This window comes from Phacochoerus africanus, chromosome 2 (assembly GCF_016906955.1).
Source record: "Phacochoerus africanus isolate WHEZ1 chromosome 2, ROS_Pafr_v1, whole genome shotgun sequence".
Classification (NCBI taxonomy): domain Eukaryota; kingdom Metazoa; phylum Chordata; class Mammalia; order Artiodactyla; family Suidae; genus Phacochoerus; species Phacochoerus africanus.
This window is the reverse complement of record NC_062545.1, coordinates 89,828,406-89,849,711: the sequence shown is the minus strand read 5'-3', so window position 1 is coordinate 89,849,711 and position 21,306 is coordinate 89,828,406. Positions and strand designations below refer to the sequence as shown.

The 21,306-nt window shown below is 43.0% G+C and overlaps 1 protein-coding gene across 4 annotated transcripts in view; it reads right to left on the bottom strand.

The window, feature by feature from the left end:
* The window catches only part of IMPG1 (interphotoreceptor matrix proteoglycan 1), a 148,860-nt gene that overhangs the window by 33,946 nt on the left and 93,608 nt on the right, over positions 1 to 21,306 (bottom strand). For all 4 annotated transcript variants that reach the window (XM_047763585.1, XM_047763592.1, XM_047763599.1 and 1 more), the window contains 2 exons: positions 11,603 to 12,162; positions 6,039 to 6,258 (listed from right to left, as the gene is read on the bottom strand). In XM_047763585.1, coding sequence (XP_047619541.1) covers positions 6,039 to 6,258; positions 11,603 to 12,162 — 780 coding nt within the window. The remainder of the gene's footprint in view (positions 1 to 6,038; positions 6,259 to 11,602; positions 12,163 to 21,306) is intronic.

Genomic DNA, 21,306 nt, shown 5'->3' with positions numbered 1-21,306 from the left:
TTGGCTTACCACCCACCAAGAGGGGAACCCATCTGGGGTAATATGGCCTCATTCTGGCTTCTTCTTCCTTCCAGGATGAGTTGTATCCAGAGTTGCTCTCACAGCATAGTGAACATCCTGCCACACCCAGAAGTGTGTGCATTTTCCTCCTGCCCTTTCTGGAACAGTGTTAGGGCTTCTCTGACAGTCTTTTGTACACGCCTCTGTTTCTCTTTTTGGCTCATGGCTCCTTGGGGGAGAGATGGGCCCCATCTATCTTTGGGTCCTAGTGCCTAGAAGAATGCCTGGCTCAGGGCAGACAGCCCAAAAATGCTTCCTGAAGGTATGAAGGAACCCACAGCATAACTGCAGCACCATCTAATGTCTAGCTTTCCTGTGACAGCAAAGAGAAGGACCCGAGAGATAAGAGGCTTGGAAAACTTTGGTGGAATAAGAAAAATCACAATATTTGGAAATAAGAAGAAAACCTGACTCATGACCTTCCACATCATACTGGAACATTAACAAGCCACCTGGTAAACAGGGATCACTGTGGGCTGACCTGGATAGCTGCCTGCATTTTTATAGCCTCCCGGCTAGGAATGATTTTAGGTTTTCAAATGGTTATATAAGCACTAAGATAATATCCTCCATTTTACCTTTTGGCTCACAAAGCCTAAAATATCTGCTATCTGGCCTTGCTAGAGTTTCTGTTGTGGCTCAGTGGGTTAAGAATCTGACAGAGTGTCTGTGAGGATGTGGGTTCAACCCCTGGCCTCGCTCAGTAGGTTAAGGCTCCAACGTTGCTGCAAGGTGCAGTGTAGGTTGTAGACTTGACTCGGATCTGGTGTTGCTGTGGCTGCGGTGTAGGCCAGCAGCTGCAACTCTGATTTGACCCCTGGCCTGGGAGCTTCTATATGCCACAGTTGCTGCCCTGAAAAGAAAAAAACACTTTTCTGACTCTTAGAAGGCAGCAGCTTTGACTTATTTACTATTGCTGATGGTGTTTTACATTCTCTAAAGTTAGCAGTTAACGTGTAGAAAATGGATAAGATACAGTGAATGTATTTTCTGTTTTGTATTTGGATTTCATCCTTTACTTTTGTCCTCTGGTTATATAACATCCTTGTTTCCATATCCTCTTTAAGCCAGATTTGTCATCTAACCATTTCCTGATTCAGAAGTTAAATAAAACTTTGACACATGCTCACTATCTATTTGTAGGACAGTATGCTTTTCATATTTGGGGGCTGGGGCAGGCAGGGGTGGTTGGGCTGGCAGCTCCTGGACTGGGGACCTTGGACATCAGGCGGGAAACCCTCGGGTTGTGTCCTCTTAGATATAAGCTGTTTCTCCCAAGAAGATGGTAAGAAAACGGCAAAGGGGGAAGTCCCATCATGGCGAAGCAGAAAAGAATCCAACTAGGATCCAGGAGGTTGTGGATTCTGTTCCTGACCTCGTCCAGTGGGTTAAGGATTTGGTGCTGCCATGAGCTGTAGTATAGTTTGCAGACTCAGCTTGGATCCTGTGTTGCTATGGCTGTGGTGTAGGCCAGTGGCTGTACCTCGGATTTGACCCCTAGCCTGGGAACTTCCACATGCTGCAGGTGCAGCCCTAAAAGGCAAAAAAAAAAAAAAAAAAAAAGAGTTCCCCTTTCACGCTCTTTCAAGGAGAGCTTTCTTGGAGTTCCCGTCATGGCTCAGTGGTTAATGAATCCATCTAGGAACTATGAGGTTGCGGGTTTGATCCCTGGCCTTGCTCAGTGGGTTAAGGATCCGGCATTGCTGTGAGCTGTGGTATATAGATTGCAGATGTGGCTTGAATCCCACATTACTGTGGCTCTGGTGTAGGCTGGCAGCTACAGCTCCGATTAGAGTCCTAGCCTGGGAACCTCCATATGCCGCGGGAGCGGCCCTAGAAAAGGCAAAAAGACAAAAACAAAAACAAAAAAAGAGAGTTTTCTTGAAAGGCTTCAGGCAAATACTTGCAAGATCAAACCTGAATCAGGGAGGTTTCTAGTACTGGCTAAAATGACCCTCCAGTGTTACCTGGGATCTTGACAGTTGCGCCCCGATGCTGTGACCTCTCTTACTACGAGCTTCAGATGGGCACTGCCCAGCATCAGCTGAGCCTCAGGCATGAGAAAAGACCATGCCAACAACAGAGCCAGGGGCCATGTAGATTGGAATTTGAGTCCTTGCGCTCTAGGAAGCTGAAGTAATTACTGTCACTGGGATCCAGGGACCTGAGAGGCAGAACGATTGGTTGGTTGCCCTGGTTGGTTGTTCTAGCAGGACGTTTTAATTCGCTTGCCTGTCAATCACCATGACAGCTTACACTCAAATATACCACCAAGAGCAGAAATCTGGATCAGCCAGTCATGCTGCAAAACTAGGAGCAAAAGAGCTCTCATTTTCTAGATTAAAAAAAAATAGACAACTACTGAAAATCATCTGCATATGTTCCTTAATGTGTTTTAAAAATCTAGACACCCAGTTCTCCTATAATCAAAATACTAATTTTGTGCATACTTCCCCCAAACTAAAACTGGACAGGAGAACGGATGCTAAAACACCTCAGGGTATTGTAAATACTCAGATCAGCCTTTTACATATCAAGGTCAAGAAGTTTGATAAGACGTGCAGATTCATAGAAGTAAGGCATGAATGAACTTTTGAGAAACAATGGTTGTGAGAGTTTGGGGTTTGGAGGCTGCCTCTGCCTGAGCTGGTGCAGGCTGTGGACAGTGTGGGAAGGAGGGTCGGGCATTTGTGACTCTGTGTCTGACAGGGTCCCCGACCCCTGCTCTCTCTTGAGTGGTCAATTCCCTTTCCTCAGTAGCCCACCCACCCTCCAGCAGCAGCTTGTGCTGCAGCCGCCAAGCTTTTGTGACTGGTGTCCTGCTTCTCTGGCTCTTGTGTTGACAAAGATTTTTTCCTTGATCAGACTTCACTTGGGAGCCCCTGAAAGTTTCAGCTTGGGCTTCAAAATTCTGTTTGTCTTTTCATTGTCCAATTTTAGCATGTATGATGCCAAGTTGGTTTGGCTGGAATGGCCCATCTTCCATGTCTGATCATAAAGTTTCTAGGTCTCTGTCTTCTCCCAGGTGGTGTCTAATCACTCTGGCCTGCCTTCAGCAACAATCCTTTTAGGTCAGTTTAGCCAGAATCCACTCTCATACTTGATGCTCCTTCTTAGTAATTTTCTGCCCCCCAACCCACTCTTCTCCTTGGCTATAAATTCCCACTTGCGCATGATCTGCTTAGAGCTGAGTTCAGTCTCTCTTCTCTGCAGCCTTTGCTGTGGTCCCCACACCCATTGAGATGGTCCCCCTGCAATAAGTGTCACAGTAACAAGTGTCACTGAATACTTATTTAATGGGGCTGCTTGTCTTCCTGGAGGCTGCAGCAGTTCAGCCCTAACAGCACCAACCACCACAGGCCTTCTCACTGCCCAAGACCACCCAGGGGACTAGAATTCTCTACATTAATCTCTATCCCACATCTCTCACTACTGTTCAGGCCCCAGGATTCAGTGAAATGGGATTTAAAGGAAAACTCACAGAAATTTGTAACTAAGTGTGGCATATCATGAAGTGCTCCTAAGAAGGTCTTTTTAAAGGAAGAGGCATAGCTTTGATCCCACCATCATGTAAGGTCCTCTGGGCAGGGACCTTAACACCCAAAAATGTTAGAACTATGGTGGATGAACACTGGTTGTTTTGGATCACCCATGTAGAAGATCTTGTTAAAATACCATCTCATTTCTTTTATTTATTTATTTATTTATTTTTGTCTTTTCTAGGGCCACTCCCTCGGCATATGGAGGTTCCCAACTAGGGGTCTAATTGGAGTTGTAGCCACAGGCCTACGCCAGAGCCACCACGAGGGATCCAAGCCGCGTCTTCAACCTACACCACAGCTCATGGCAACGCCAGATCCTTAACCCACTGAGCAAGGCCAGGGATTGAACCCGAAAACTCATGGTTCCTAGTCAGATTCGTTAACCACCTCGCCACAATGGGAACTCCAACACCATCTCATTTCTATTGCTATTGGCTTCTTAGAGGAGAAGCTACATAGCTGGCTGAACTGGTGACGAGAAACTGAAAACAATTTCAATTCCAACCTCCACACAAATACCTTATCCTATTACTTTTCTTGTTCCTACTGGTAGCCTCCTCAGGCCACAAATTATGAAGTCAAGTTAATAATGACAATGCTACAATATTAATTACCATGTGTCAAGTGTTAGGCTAAGGGCTGTAAATATCTTTTTTTAATCCTCACAACTATCATTATTTCCATTTCCCAGTTTGGAGACTGAGTGCTACTGTTACACAGGACTCAAGTCCCAGGACTGTGGCCCTTAGAGGTCATTGTTTTAGCCTGTGCTTCCTTCCAGCATCACCAGGGTCCTTTACTCATCCCTGGCAAATGCACTATCAGCTTCCTGAATTCTTTCTAAGAGCCACCTGAGTTTTCCCCTGCCTCAGCTTAGCTCCTTACTTTATCTTCTCTGATTGTCAGATGGGTCAACTCCTCCGAGGATGATGAAAGAGAGAGCTGGGCCCTTGCTTCTCTTAGGCTTTCTGAGTTCTCCCTATATATGTTCCTGTTTTTGTTTCCAATTGACAAAAAAAAATTGGTCTCCTGATTTTAACTGGCAGGGCCCTCCTGGTAGTTTCCTGGGGAAGAGGCAGTATCTTACTAGTGTTTAGGAGCTCTTTGATTTCTTGAAGGATCCAGAGGGCTTGCTCAGCCGCCCATGTTCAAAGGCAAGTGCTCATGGGCTCAGTGTCTTCAGGCTCTCTGTCTTCTTAATAATCTTGTTTACTAAAGTAGGAGTCAATTTTCTTAAAATTTCTCCAAGTTCTATTCTGTCTCCCAACAGAGCCTTATTTGTTTGCATTTTGCCCAAGGCCTTCCCCTCTGCTTTCTTGTTAGTCTGCAGAAAGCTAGGGCGAATGTTAAGGATCCACTTCATTAATTCATAGCCAGTTAAGAAGCTTGGTTTTGAACCTGGCTCACATGTAGTCTTGGAGCCTTGCCCCCTTGCACTCCATGGAATTGGGACAATTTCCAGAATTTTGAAGCTAAAGGTGGAAAGAGTTGGGCATCGCTGGTTACGTTGGTACATACGCTCTGCTTTATTACCAGAACAAATGTTTACTTTTTATTATGTAGCTTTGGGCTAAGCCCTCATATCTTTAAATTTTTTCACATCTCACTCTGCTTTGCTGTAAACTGTCTACATATATGGAAGCTCATCTGGGGTAAAAATATGGGAAGGGACATATTTTCCTTTGGTGACGCTGAAGTGGCTTTTTTCCCCAAATTTGAGTTTTGGTCTTATGATTATTTATCTTTCATCAGGACCCTGTCTCAGTTTCATTCTAAATTGTGCTATGAAGAGGTGATATAGCTAGTTAACCTGACTGGGCGGTATCTTACGTGGCTGTAGTTCTCTGGAAAAGTGTGTTTGACTTCTGATAGGATGTTAATTAGCTTGGCTAGGGGCTACATTAAAAAAAGAAAAAGGAGTTCCTGTCCTGGCTCAGCAGTTAATGAACCCAACTAGGATCCATGAGGATGCGGGTTCGATCCCTGGCCTTGCTCAGTGGGTTAAGGATCTGGCGTTGCCTTGAGCTGTGGTGTAGGTCGCACATGCCGCTCGGATTCTGAGTTGCTGTGGCTGTGGTGTAGGCCGGCAACTGTAGCTCTGATTCGACCCCTAGCCTAGGAACCTCCAAATGCCTCAAGTGCGGCCCTAACAAAGAAAAATAAAAACAAACAAACCAAAAAATCCCTTAAGCACAGCAAAAGTTTTGCTCTGAGGGGGAAGCAAAATACCCAGATTATGAAGCAAGAGGCATGCTTGCTCTTTGCTTTTTGATACAGGAGACATTTAACCTGCATGTCTTGACCCCAACTTTCTACTAAGTTGATTCATAGCTTCCAAAGTGTTATTTGTCAAGGGCAATTAAAGTTGAACTGCATGCTTAAGCAGACAAACAAAACCAGAACACTCCCACAGTTTTCTGGGTTGACTTCTTTTACCTGGTTCAATGTCGAGAGAGTTGCTGTCTATTTCCAGGTCAAGTTGTTGAGCTGCTGCGGAACGGAAATCCTCCAAGACGCCTCGCACAGCCTTGGTGAGGTTATACGGCACCGACTTAGCAAACCTCATCTTGCTATTTACGATTACGCTCCCATTTCTGAAGTTTAGGATTTCAAGTTGCTTAAAACCCGTCAGGTTGGACCGCAGGTATGGAACCAGCTGCATAAGTAAAAGATGGTTTACTCTTAACTGTGTCCTAAGTGCTTAGCTGCTGCTAATTCCATTTCTACCCACATTCCATTAGTTGAGGCAGACATTTCAGTTCCTCTTTTTCTATGTTTGTGTTTGGATTTCCTGTGAGACCAGAACACCACTGATAGGGATGAGGTGGGCACAGGTAAAGGATCATAGGTAGAGAGGGAAACCTAGGAGATGTTGGGAGATCACTGTCAGTTAATAAACTGCTCAAAAAAGCCATCATAACATGGCAGGCTTGCTTGATTTGTGGAAGTTCAAGAAGTGCCTCAGGTCATTGGGTGGGGACTGGGATGAGGCCTGCCTTCAGGTTCAGTAGTTTGAGGACCACTCTTCAGCTGACTTGAATACACACCTCACTGGATACTAAGGAGGAGCTACTACTCCCAGAAAGGAAGAGGCGGGCTTTTCTAACCCCCACTTGCCTTGGATAATAAAACTGTGGCCCACCTGATCCTCAGGGCAGGGCTTCCTTGCCTGCCTGCTTGCATATCTCACAAGCATCCTATCTTAATAAATATATTTCTTGCCTATCACTTTGTCTCTTGCTGAATTTCTTCTGTGAGGACGCATGAATAACCTGCACCTCAGTAAGTCCAGATACCTGGTGAGTGATTCTAATTTAAAACTGTGGGTTCAAGTCCCAATCTGGGTTTAGGCTGGGTTTGAGTCCTGGCACATGGGTTCAAGTCCCTGTCTGTGTTCTGGCTAGGTTCAGGCTGTTAGTGCTGTCAGTCTTGCCACTATTTGATAATCTATTTGCAGTGATTATGTCCTGTATTTCCACTCGTTTATCTATGTGGTGAAATGAATGGTCAGTGATTTTCTTCATGACGAATTGTGATAACAGAGAATTAAAAAAAAAACCATGGAGTTCCCGTTGTGGCGCAGTGGTTGACGAATCCGACTAGGAACCATGAGGTTGCGGGTTCGATCCCTGCCCTTGCTCAGTGGGTTAATGATCTGGCGTTGCCGTGAGCTGTGGTGTAGGTTGCAGACGTGGCTCGGAACCCGCGTTGCTGTGGCTCTGGCATAGGCCGGTGGCTACAGCGCCGATTCAACCCCTAGCCTGGGAACCTCCATATGCCGCGGGAGCGGCCCAAGAAATAGCAACAACAACAACAAAAAAGACAAAAAAAAAAAAACCATAAAAACTAGGTCAATGCTATCAGCCAAGCAAGGACGGCAGGTTCTGTTATTAAAACAAAACAGAACAAAATGAAACAAAAAAAAAACAACTAAAAAAACATGTTCAGGAGTTCCCATCATGGCTCAGTGGTAACAAACCTGAACTGTATCCATGAGAATGAGGGTTCGATCTCTGGCCTTGCTCAGTGGGTTAAGGATTCGGTGCTGCTGTGAGCTGTGGTATAGATCGCAGACACCGCTTGAATCCTATGTTGCTGTTGCTGTGGCTGTGGCGTCGGCTGGGGGCTTCAGCTCTGATTGGATCCCTAGCCTGGGAACTTCCATATGCTGAGGGTGTGGACCTAAAAAGACAAAAAGACAAAAAAACCCCCCACATGTTCCAAACTGAGCCCAGCTGCAGACTGGCCTGCACGTAGTATATGGGACTTCCTTGCAAAGCAACCAGTTTGAAATTACCTCTTAAAATAAACAAATACCGTATGATATCACTTATTTGTAGAATTTAAAATATGACACAAATGAACCTATCTACAATGGAAACAGACTCACAGACATAGAGAGCAGACTTGTGGTCATCAAGGGTGGGGAGAGGGAATGGGATGGACTGGGAGTTTGGGTTAGTAGGTGCAAACAATTACATTTACAATGGATAAGCAATGATGTCCTACTGTACAGCACAGGGAACCATGTCCAATCTCTTGGGTTGGAACATGATGGAAGATAGTATGAAAAAAAAAAGAATGTACATATATGTACGACTGGGTCACTTTGTTTTACAACAGAAATTGAAGAAACATTGTAAATCAACTAAGCTTTAAACAAAATGAAAAAGAAAAAAGAAAGCTATATCAAGCTAAATAAAAGAATGAAAAGAAAAACAACAGTGTAAATGTCAGATTGTCTGTCTGTGCGGGAGGTTTTTCATCCACATAAACGGTGGAAATAGCAGAGAACTTGGCAGTCAGGATATTAGGAACAGTCACTAACTAATGGTAAGACCTTTATTTAGCCCTTTAGCTACTGTGTTGTACCTTAGTGTTCTTACCTGAATTGTGAAGGAGAAGAAAAAGTGGTTCCCTAAGGACTGTGCCCAAACTCTACTCATCATCTCCCAAGCACGCCCCAGGGAATTTTGCTTCTGGTTCCCTGCCTGCCTCTGCGCACCACAGCCATCCTTTCAGGGCCAGGAACAGGGCAGTCATCTTGGCCCTGAAAGTGAGCTCTCTCTTTCATGAACCGACACCTAGCAAACCAGAGGGGATGCAGACACAAGCTACAACCTCCCAAGCTTGTCCTTGACCTGCTATTTTTGGTCCCCGCCCCTCCCCCACTGCAATTTTGACTCTGACCCAGACTCACATGTTAGCCCCCCTCCCCCCCAGTAACCTCTGTCCCCACAAAGTTATTGTGAAGGTAAAATGAGATTTTATACTAAGTGTGGAACTTCTTTTTTCAGCCTGCTCTCGTTTTCTCCTACCTACTTTGACTAGGCTTATTCTTTGTGTGTGTGTGTGTGTGTGTGTGGTTTTATTTTTAAGGTGGCACTTGTGGCATATGGAGCCCAGCCACAGATTGGCCTGCAGGAGACTCCAGGCTAGGAGTCTAATTAGAGCTGTAGCTGCTGGTCTACACCACAGCCACAACAATGCAGGATCCAAGCCGAGTCTGACCTATACCACAGTTCACCGCAACGCTGGATTCTTAACCCACCGAGCAAGGCCAGGGAACGAACCCCTGTCCTCATTGATACCAGTTGGGTTTGTTACTGCTGAGCCACAATGGGAACTCCTCTTTGTGTCTTAACAGTACTTTGACCTCTGGTGGAAATTCCTTGTCCTCACCTAGTGTGCAGACAACTATCTGGTCCCTTCTCCCACATCCAGTCTCTTCTTCAAGAGAAAGAGGCTCCCAGCTAGAGGAGCCGCCACATTTCCCAGCCTCCCTTGCAGCAAGGTGTAGCCATGTGACCAGTTCCCACCAATCAGATATGAGAGGAAGAGATGTGGGCAACTTTGGTACCACTTTCTTAGGATCTTGCTTGCCCCAGGCTTCTTCTCTTTCCCCAAAGGGATGTACCAGTGACCCAGCTTTGACTGCGTGAGGAAATGCCCCTGGGCTGGCAGATTTATAAGGTGGAGGGAGTGTGAGTCCCTGGCTGATCTTGCAGAACTGAGTTTTCCCACCCATCAAGTGAAAGGGAAATAAACGTGTATTCTGTTTGAGATCCTGTATTCTTTTTTTTGGCAGAAGTTCTGGGGCCAGGGATTGAGCCTGCACCACAGCAGTGACTTTATCTGCAGCAGTGACAACGTCAGATCCTTAACCTGCTAAGCCACCCGGGAACTTCAAGTTACTCTATCTTGATTTTTCATTATGGCAGCCTAGCATGTACCCTAATTAATACACCTGAGCTTGGAGTTCCCACTGTGGCTCAGCGAGTTTGATCCCTGGCCTTCCTCCGTGGGTTAAGGATCTGGCATTGCCCTGAGTTGTGGTGAAGGTCCCAGACTCAGCATGGATCCCGCATTGCTGTGGCTCTGGTGTAGGCCAGCAGCTATAGCTCTGATTTGACCTCTAGCCTGGGAACTTCCATATGCCCTCCCTATGTGGCCCTAAAAACAACAACAACAACAACAAAAAAACTGAAAAAAAAAAACCCAGGTAAAATTTTGTGCTATCTCTTCCCTCCCCCAAGAGAGGCGAGTAGATAATGGGACAGTCTTAAAGAACAGAGCCCCAGGGAGTTCCCGTCGTGGCGCAGTGGTTAACGAATCCGACTAGGAACCATGAGGTTGTGGGTTCAGTCCCTGCCCTTGCTCAATGGGTTAACGATCCGGCGTTGCCGTGAGCTGTGGTGTAGGTTGCAGACATGGCTCGGATCCTGCGTTGCTGTGGCTCTGGTGTAGGCCAGTGGCTACAGCTCCAATTCGACCCCTAGCCTGGGAACCTCCATAAGCCGCGGGAGCGGCCCAAAGAAATAGCAAAAAAAAAAAAAAAAAGAACAGAGCCCCAGGGCACCATGCCCGGGTGGTTTTTGTTTTTTGTTTGTTTTTAGGGCCGCGCTGCAGCATGTGGAAGTTTCCGCTGAGCCAGCTGTGCCACGAAAGGAACTCATTTTATGTAGTTTTAATTTACTGAATAATTTAACTTATATGAGGCTTACAAATACTTTTTCCTGTTATTTTTAGAAATTCTGTAACCTTTGTGATATGCACTGTGTACTTTAATTGGCTGTAACTGTGTAGAGGTTCATAGTTCAGCATTCCTCACTGTGTATGTATTTCTCTTTTTCTTTTTTTGCTTTTTAGGGCTTCACCCACAGCATATGGGGTTTCTCAGACTAGGGGACCAGTTGCAGCTACAGGTCCTGGCCTATGCCACAGCCACAGCAACGTGGGATCTGAGCCACGTCTGTGACCTACACCACAGCTCATGGCAATGCCAGATCCTTAACCCACTAATCGAGGCCAGGGATTGAAGCTGCAACCTATGGTTCTTTGATTCGTTTTCGATGCACCATGATGGGAACTCCTGTGTATGTATTTCTTTTTTTTTTTTTGTATGTGTATGTATTTCTTATTGGACATTTATCAGACATGTACAAACAACATAAACGTGTGAGTTTGGGGGGTGTTTTATAATCAAAGTTATATGCCATCATGGTTATCTTCTCACTGTTTTGGTTAGAGCTTGTGATGCTAAGCCATTTAGTTCTTTTTTTTTTTTTTGCCAGAACTTTAGGGGAATTAAAAAATTTCTCACACTGGAATTATTTGCCTCATTTGTGCTGGACCATTTTAGCCTTGAACCCTTTTGTCAGATGGCTGGAAAACAGCATATGGCTTTATAATTTAGGAAAAGTCTGCTTATGTTGTTTATATATTCCCAGTTCAGTCCTGCGGGCTGTGTATTATTCCTCGGAAAATTAACTAGGAGGCGCTGTAGTGAAATGATCTTAAGGATAGGTTTGTCCTCATGAGGCTGGTCCACCACAGACCTGCCTTTTGGACCTGAATCCATCTCAACACTCTAGCTGAACACCACGGGCAACAGAGGTTTGACTCTTTCAACAATTGCATTGCTGGAGATAGCCAAGCATTCTATTATAAAGTAATAACAAGAAAGAAAGGATGCACACTGGTAAGCCATAGCCACTCACCAGCTGTGTGAATCGTTGCTCTAGAGCCTGATACTCGAGTGAGCTCTTGTTGAAGAGGTCAGTGGAGAAGGGCATGTTGGCCACACGCAGACTGAAGAACACGACAAGCTCTCGGCCCCTGGTGGCCATGGTCACGGAGCTGGTGGTGATGTACTGTGCATTGGGGTCAGAGGTGGTGTCTTCCAGGAAATGATCCGGCGTGGAAACATATCCACTGAATCCTGGGACCTCCAGGGAGGTGGGAGAGCTAGCGAGAGCTATTTCATCTAAGTCTCTGACTGGACCTTGGCTGCTGGTACTTAACCAGCTGTCTGAAGATGCAGGCAAATGGGAAATTTCCGGAGCCAAGTGGCTGATGGCAGAATAATCATCAGTGGGGATGCTTAGTCGTGGGATTAGTACTGTCTCATCAATGGACATTATGTCTGTGGCACTCTGATCAGGCGGAGAGAAGATGCTCAGTGTAGTAAAGGAAGGCAGAGTTTCTGACGGGGAGGTGGAGGCCCCAGCAGATGGAGACCAAGAACCGTCTGTGGAGGAAGCTCCTGGACCAATTCCTTCTGTCCCAGCATATCCCCAAAAAATAGAAAGCAAAAAAGAAAACCGAAAGTTAAAATTAATTTTTGAAAAATAGCATTTGACTTGACTATTTTAATACCATGTTTTAAACAACAAATTGGAAAAAACAAGAACCTCCGCATGGGTCCAGAAAGGCAGGCAGTCCTGTATGCAAACCTAGGGAGACAGTGGGTGAATCACAATGCACCTTTTATTCAGGCCCAATACTTCTGGACATGAGACAGTAAAAGAGCACCAACTGCCCAGAATTTCAGGAATTACTGCCCAGCGAGACAGCACATGAGGGACCAGGTGGTAAAAACTGACTAGGTCAGCAGGTGGCGCCAAACCGCAGATGGTGTTGGAATAGAACACTTCCATCCCCATCTGGTCCTCCCAGCCAATTAGCTGTGCAGTTTTGGCCCAGAAATTTTATCCACCTTCCAGTCACACCATCCTAAATTGTATGCAATTGGATTTGGGGGGAATTTCAGTGATCACATTTTGGGCTTTTCACCAATTAAAAAATTTGAATTATGATTTTCCAAAATTGGATAATCTGACTGAATCACTTGCCTATTTGCAAAATGATCTGGGGAGGGTGAAGGTGTGGGTTACTCAGATAATTAGAACTTTGTCTTGCTGGTACAACTAAATATTTAATAACATTTAAAGGTGTTTTCATTCCTACATGATTATACCATGATCATTTCTGCAACCATTTTGCATTGCTTTCTTAAGTACATACTGAGGTACTGAAGTTCACTCCCCCTTTGGTGGAAAATTAAAATCAATAAGTATTTATAAACTAATAAAGTGGTTCTATGAATTTTCAGATAAAGAGATTGGCAGGTTATTAGAAGTCCGATAAACCTAAATCCAGAGCCACTGACAATATTTAAGGCATCAGGTAGATCAAAACAGGGAGCTTTCTGTGCCGGCTGTGGTGGCATTTTGGCAAGCATGTGGGAAAGCTGTGCTCAAATCCAAATGCTAAGCATGATGAATAGACTGTCTGGATGTAGACATAATCTTTGGATTCTCTGTCAGCTAATTTACTAGAGTGCAGTCACCCAAACTGAAATTCCAAGTGATAAACAGCTCTGAAAAGTAGAATCATATTACTTTTATTAGTTTCTTAAAATAAAACCTGCCTGTGGTGTGTGGTAACCAGATTTCAGAGATGCCCTCTCTCTTCTCTTTACCTTGGGAGGGTGCCTATGTGTGTCTCCCTATAATTCACTTAACTATCGGACTATCAGCATTTCCTAACATATGAGATCTCTCTGGATATTCACCTGTAGTTTTATTCGGCTCTCCATCGCCATGAATTAAATGTCTGCATCCTTCCCAAACTCATATGTTTAAGTCCTTGTCTCCAAGGTGAAAGCATTTGGAGGTGGGGGTCTTTGGGAGATGATTAGGTCCTGAGAGTGGGGCTGTGGTGAATGGGATTCATGTCCTTAGAAATAAGAAGAGACAGCAGAGACACAGCCCTTCTCTGCCATGTGGAGATACAGCAAGAAGGAATCTTTGTGCTAACCAGGAAAAGAGCCCTGACCAGGACCTGAATCTGCTGGCAATTCATTCTTGGATTTTCCAGCCTCCAAAACTGCAAGGAATACATTTCTGCTGTTGAAACCACCCAGTCTATGAGGTTTTGTTATAGTGACCTGAGCTGTCTAACACACCCCCTTGGAGGGATCAGGGCTGAGAAACTGAAGACCTCGCATACTATCAGTGATCTGATTTGACTTCTTTGTACTATGGAGAAATGCATGTGAATCTGTGTTCTTATGGTGGTATCTTTGCACTTTATGAGAAGATCAAGTTGGGAAAGAAGTCCAATGACAGGTGTCGTCACTCTGCTCTAGGCCAACACCCATTACTCACACCTTGCTCACTATAGGGACTTTAGTCAGATTAAAGCAGCTTGTTGCTTTATGTCATCAACCAGCAAAAATGGATTCGTGTCTCTTTTCCTTGTGGCGTCTTCACATTCACATTCACAATAAACCCATCCAAGTTATCTCACTGGTAGGACAGTTGGTTATTTAAAGGTAGGGTTGCTAGATACAATACAATGTTCCTATTGAAACATACCTATCGTAAAACACGGTTGTTTATCTGAAATTCAGATTTTAATTGGGTATCTTGTATTTTTCTTTGCTGAATCTAGAAGCCCTACTTAAGTGTGATTATTATTATTATTATTATTTTGCTTTTTAGGGCCACACCCGCAGCATATGGAAGTTCCCATGTTAGGGGTCCAATCAGAGCTGCAGGCCTATTCCACAGCCACAGCAATGTGGGATCTGAGCCACATCTGTGGCCTATACCACGGTTCACAGCAATGCTGGATCCTAAACCCACTGAACAAGGCCAGGGATTGAACCCACATCCTCATGGATACTAGTCAGGTTGGTAACCTTTGGAACCACAACGGGAACTTCCTTAAATGTGATTTTAAAAATTCCTTGTTCTCTCTCTTGCCTTGATTTTTTTTTCTTTTTTTTCTGTCTTTTGAAGGCCGCACCCACAGCGTATGGAGCTTCCCAGACTAGGGGTTGAATTGGAGCTGCAGCTGCCTGCTATGCCACAGCCACAGCAATGTGGGATCCAAGCCAGTCTGCAACCTACACCACAGCTCACGGCAACGCTGGATCCTTGACCCACAGGATTGAACCTGTGTCCTAATGGATGCCAGTCAAATTTGTTTCTGCTGAGCCACGATGGGAACTCCCTCTCTTGCTTTGATATTGAAACTACTAAGTGAATTCCTTCAAAATAAAAATATCATCCAAACCTTACCACCACTTATAAACATTTTCTAAATAATTATGGTTTTTTGTTTTTTGTTTTTTTTGTCTTTTTGACATTTCTTGGGCTCCTCCCCGGGCATATGGAGTTTCCCAGGCTAGGGGTCAAATCAGAGCTGTATGACTGGGTCACTGTGCTGTACAGAAAAAATTGACACAATATTGTAAATCAACTATACTTTAATTAAAAAAAATTAAAAACAAAAGGTCCACGATCTCCTTTAGATCTTCAGGAGAACCGACTAGCAAGTTCTTTATTCTCTATCAAACACATCCATTCTTATTTATCATAAAAAAAGTTATCTTCCTTTTTGGCATATTGTTGAAATAGAACATATGTGCTTATTGTTCATTGGCTCACCAAGGAGATATTGATAGCCTACTATGTGCCAGGCACTGTTCCAGGTACTGAGATACATCAGTGAACAAAACAGATAAAAGTTTCTGGCCCCAAGGAGGTTACCATCTAGTGGAGGAAGACAAAATAAAGTAAAATACACTGGGTGGTGATAAGAGTCAATGACGTAAAATGAGGCAGGAAAGAAGATGGGAATGCCGGGTTTGCAATTTTCTATGGGTGGTCACTGAGAATACACTATGTATATGAGCAAGACCTGAAGGAGGTGAGAGTTTGGCGAATGCAAACAAAAAAGCCAAAGGAAGAAGGAGATCTTTCACATTCTAGGAACAGCTAGCTGGGAGGGCAGCATGGTCAGAGGAAAGTTCTATACTATCAGTCAAGTGTGAGGGTCACTCCTCCTATGTTGTTGGTGGGAATGTAAATTGGTGCAGCCACTATAGAGGACAGTATAGAGGTTTTATAAAAAAGCTAAAAATAGAGCTACCATATGATACTGCAATCCTACTCCTGGGCATCTATCCAGAGAAAACATATGGAAACAACCTAAATGTCCATCAACAGATGAATGGATAAAGAAGTAACAATGGAATATTAGCCATAAAAAACAATGAAACAATGCCATTGGTAGCAACACGGATGGACTGAGAGATTATCATACTAAGTTAGTTAGAAAGAGAAAGACAAACATCATATGATATCACTTATACATGGAATCTGAAATATGGCATAAATGAACTTATCTACAAAACAGAGACAGACTCACAGACAGAGATTTGTAGTTGCCAAGGGAGAGGTGGGTGGGGGAGGGATAGATTGGGAGTTTGGGATTAGCAGATGCAAACTATTATAGATAGGATGGATAAACAACAAAGTCCTACTGTAGAGCATAGGCAATTATATTCAATATAGTTCAATATAATTCAAAGAGGACATTGCTAAAAAACAGAAGTGATAAGTTCAGAATCAGAAGTGAGGTAGAAAATCATACTAGAAAATTTGTGAAGAATTGGCAATAAGTACAAAGAACATTAAGGGGAAAAAAATCAAAGAAAACACTAATTCCAGGAAAACAGAAAGTAAACATATTTAGAGGAAATAGGTCAGCTGTTAATACATTATTTGGACACTGATTATTGATTCAATAATAATTATCATCGTATTGACAGAGGATGGTATTGTAAGAAACTTAAATCCTTACTTGCAAAAATAGGAAGTCAGTAAATAATATATAAAACAGATGACTCAAAGGATATACATTATTTAAAAATATGGCAAGAATAAATAGCTAACTCAGATAAAAGGAGGACTTCCTATAAGTGAGCCTGCACAACGGGGGATGTGAGATAGCAAAATGCTCTATTTTCCAGAATACTTTAATATGATTTGGCTTTAGAAAAAGTAAAGTTTGGGAGTTCCCTTCATGGCTCAGTGGTTAATGAATCCAATTAGTATCCATGAGGATGTGGGTTCGATCCCTGGCCTTGGTCAGTGGGTTAAGGATCCGGTGTTGCTATGAGCTGTGGTGCAGGTCGCAAATGCAGCTCGGACCCCGAGTTGCTGTGGCTGTGGCATAGGCTGGATGCTATAGCTCAATTAGGACACCTGGCTTGGGAACTTCCATGTGCCTCGGGTGCAGCCCTAAAAATAAATAAATAAATAAATAAATAAAATGTGTGTGTATCTTTTTAGGGCCAGACCCAAGGTATATGGACGGTCCCAGGCTAGGGGTCAAATCGGAGCTGTAGCTGCTGGCCTACACCACAGCTCACAGCAATGCTAGATCCTTAACTCACTGAGCAAGGCCAGGGATCAAACCTGTGTCCTCATAGATACTAGCCAGATTCATTTCAACTGAGCCACAATGGGAACTCCTAAAGTTTTTAAAAAGTTAAAAAAATTTATTATAGTTGATTTATAATGTTCTGTCAATTTCTGCTGTACAGCAAAGTGATCCAGTCACACACATATATACTTTCTTTTTCTCAATTATCCTCCATCATGTTCATCACAAGTGATTAGATAAACTTTCCTGTGCTATTCAGCAGGCTCTCACTGCGTATCCACTCCAAACACAATAGTTTGCATCTACTAACCTCAAACTCCTAGTCCATCCCTCTCCCTCCCACTTGGCGACCACAAGTCTGTTCCCATGTCCATGAGTTTGTTTTCTGCAGATAGGTTCATTTGCCATATATTAGATTCCAGATATAAGTGATATCACATGGTATTTGCCTTTCTCTTCCTGATTTAGAAAAAGTAAACTTTTTGAGACAATTGAACATTGCAATTCTAATAGTTGGGCATCAGTGAAAATGGAGGAAAAAAGAAACCCCAAAAGTCAAGCTGTCCTTTACATTTGAAAGTTACAGGTAGTAGGTAGCTAAGATACAATAAAAAAAATTATGTGTTTGTCTCTGCCTTTGGTTCCTGATGCAGAGCTTCTACATTTCTGACCCTTAGGCCACAGCTGGAAAAGTACCTCTTCAAACTTGTTCCAGTGAGAAACAGGGAGCCGTGCATTTCTGCCTGCTCCCTTGGTGGGAAACTTGGGGGAAAAGGCCATAGGAAGTGTTTGGTGCCCATTTAAAACTGTCTCTTTCTCTCTCTCTCTCTCTCTCTTTTTTTTGGATTGTTAGAGCCAAACCTGCCACATACAGAGGTTCCCAGGCTAGGGGTCGAATCGGAGCTGTAACCTCTGGCCTATACCACAGTCACAGCACTGCCAGATCCAATTTTTAGTTGGTTGATCACAAGTACGAGTGACAGCCTGGGGCTGGTGACGGGCATCTGAAGGGGGCAGTCTTGTGACCTAAGCTCTTTACCTGTGGGATCCATACCAACTCCGGGTGCTTATGTCATAATTAAATCAGCTGAGGTCTGGAGAGTGGAGAGTTGGTTGATGGGGGAAAACACTTGCTTCATTTGATATCAGAAGTGCTGTGAATAGAGAAATAGATTTTCCTTTTAGGAGCCAAGCCCTCAGGAGCTTTGATACCCAGGAGCCTTTCCTGAAGCAATTATCTGATGATGCATTCCAGCCCAATAAAAGACAAATCAAAACAAAGAATGCAGGAATGCAGTAGCTGTGATAGAAGACTGGAGAGTGAGCCTTAAATCCATTTAAATACAGAAATCTGTCCAAGAAGCCCTGGGAGTTGTGGCTGCAGAATCCATTTTAAATTTATAAACCTCGACAATGTAAAATACTCACCTAATTATCAAGATTTAGGATGTGGGGGAGTGAAGATTGCTGGATTATGACTGTTTTGATAATTTTATCTTTTATAACAGTACATGAAAAGTGCTGCTTAATGTTGATACATACAGTGTACATGATAATGACCTTGGATTAATATTTCAGATAATCTTTCTTCTTAGCCTTTGGGGATCTTTTAAGAGTGAATATTTCATGAAGTAAGGAAATATTTAGCTGAAATTCAGCAATTTCTTGAGTGTCATTTCAATTTCATTTTCTTCCATTAAAGTCAAGTAAAATTAAATGCAGTACATTTTATTAGTGTGGTGTTACAGAAAAATTCCAAGTTTCTAAAAGCACTTCTATCTGGTCCATCTTTTAAAATGTATTGAGAGATGTCTGGAAAGACATAATATTTAGTTATTTCTGAGTAGCAAAAGTTTAGAATGATGATTTTATTTTTCCTTCTTGGTAATTTTCTTCATCCTTTAGCATTTTAAATAGTAAGTATCATTTAAAAAATAATGGTAATTACTCCTTTTTAAAAGTCTAGGAGTTCCCTGGTGGCTCAGTGAGTTAAGGACACATCATTGTCACCACTGTGGCTCGAGTTACTGGTGTGGTGAGAGCTCCATCTCTGGCCCAGGAACTTCCACATGCTGTAGGCGTGGCCAAAAAACAAAAAGTCTATTGTTAAGTCTCTCAACATAAATACACAAAACGTTTTTTTGGTGAAGCTTGAGATCACTGAAATCTCCAATATTATCTTTTGTGCACTATGAAATGTATAAATACTAAATATAAAATTACATTTACAGAAATATACAGTTTTAAAAGTTTTTCTTAGAGATGGAATTGCTATTGTGGCTCAGTGGGTTAAGAACCTGACATAGTGTCCATGAGGATACGGCTTTGATCCCTGGCCTCATTCAGTGGGTTAAGGATCCAGCATTGCTGCAAGCTGCAGCCTAGGTCACAGATGTGGTTTGGATCCATTGTTGCTATGGCTGTGTTGTAGGCCTTGCTGCAGCTCCAATTTACCCCTAGCCCAGGAACTTCCATATACCATAGGTGTGGCCCCAAACAAACAAACAAAAGTTTTTCTTATAGATGTTATTTTTAGATTTTTTTAAACTTCAGATAAAAAGATATCTCCTTGATTATCTGAGGTAAATGTGAAATTTCAAAGTATCTACTCATTAAGTAAAAGTCTTAAGCAAAGTCACCACAGAAATAAAAATATTTTCCTACCAAATCATTGTTATTGTTAACACTAAAATAGTATTTGGATTAAAACTGAAATTGAAAAGAAAATTAATTGCTACCCCCTGGAGGACTTCATTGTTCTTTACTATTTTAGTTAGATGTTTCTATGGGATTATGGCCTCAAAATCTAGTCTTGGAGTCTTGGGAGGCATGGGAAGGAATGGCCTAGGAGTTTGGGATTAGCAGAGGCAAACCATTAGACATGGGATGGATAAACAACAAGGTCCTACTGTATGGTACAGGGAATTATAGTCACTATCCTGTGATAAACCATAGTGGAAAAGAATATGAAAAAGAATATATATATACATATATGTGTGTATGTATGTATGTGTGTGTATATATCTGAATGACTTTGCTGTGCAACAGAAATTAAGATGACTTTGTAAATTAACTATCCTTCAGTAAAATAGATTAAAGAATAGAATCTTTAAAAACATTTTTTTTTTTTTTAGGGCTGCACCTGTGGCATATGTAAATTTCAGGCTAGACGTCAAGTTGGAGCTGCAACTCCTGGCCTACACCACAGCCACAGCAACACCAGATCTGAGCCACATTTGCGACCTATAGCACAGCTCACAGCAAAACCAGATCCTTAACCTACTGAGCGAGGCCAGGGATCAAATCCACATCCTCTTGGATACTAGCCGGATTCTTAACCTGCTGAGCCACAACAAGAACTCCAAAAGAAAAGAATCTTGACAGGCAGTATTGAGGAGGAAACTAATGTTTATTTGGCATCTGTTATGTTCTAGGTACAGTCTAAAGGATACTTAAACTTTTTCTTCATTTACTTTAAGCCATTTTAGATTTCCACCTGATTTACAGTGTGCAGTCACTACTGATGTCTTCTTAAGTGATTAAAGTGGGTAATTAAGAGAGGTGGCCCAAGGCTAGAAAGAAAAGTGCCCTGGGAGTTCCCATTGTGGCTCAGAGGAAACAAATCCAACTAGTATCATGAGGATGCAGGTTCAATCCCTGGCCCTGCTCAGTGGGTTAGGGATCTGGCATTGCTGTGAACTGTGGTGTAGGTTGCAGATGAAGCTCGGATATAGTGTTGCTGTGACTGTGGCATAGGTCAGCAGCTGTAGCTCTGATTCTACTCCTAGCCTGGGAACTTCCATATGCTGTGGGTGCGGCCCTAAATAAAAAAAAAAAAAAAAAAAAGAAAAATGGCTCTGACCAGTGGTCAGCTTCAGAAAGAACTATACATTCTTCTTCTTCTAAAATCCTCTATCAAGGCACATTTTTTTTTTCTCAGTTTAGTTTATTATACTTTTCCTTCACTAAACAAAAATGGCAAATCTGTAATATTAGGCTTAAACCCTGCCTCACATAACGTAAAAACTACAAAGCTCAGAGTCACACTGAGTTTACATTGTAACATGATCTCTAACAGTATTCAATTTAGAATCAAGTGGTAGGCTGGGTTTGGCTCCCAGGGCTGTAGGTGGTCTACCCCTGGCTTATACTTTGCCTGTCTTTGGATTCTCTTTTGAACCAA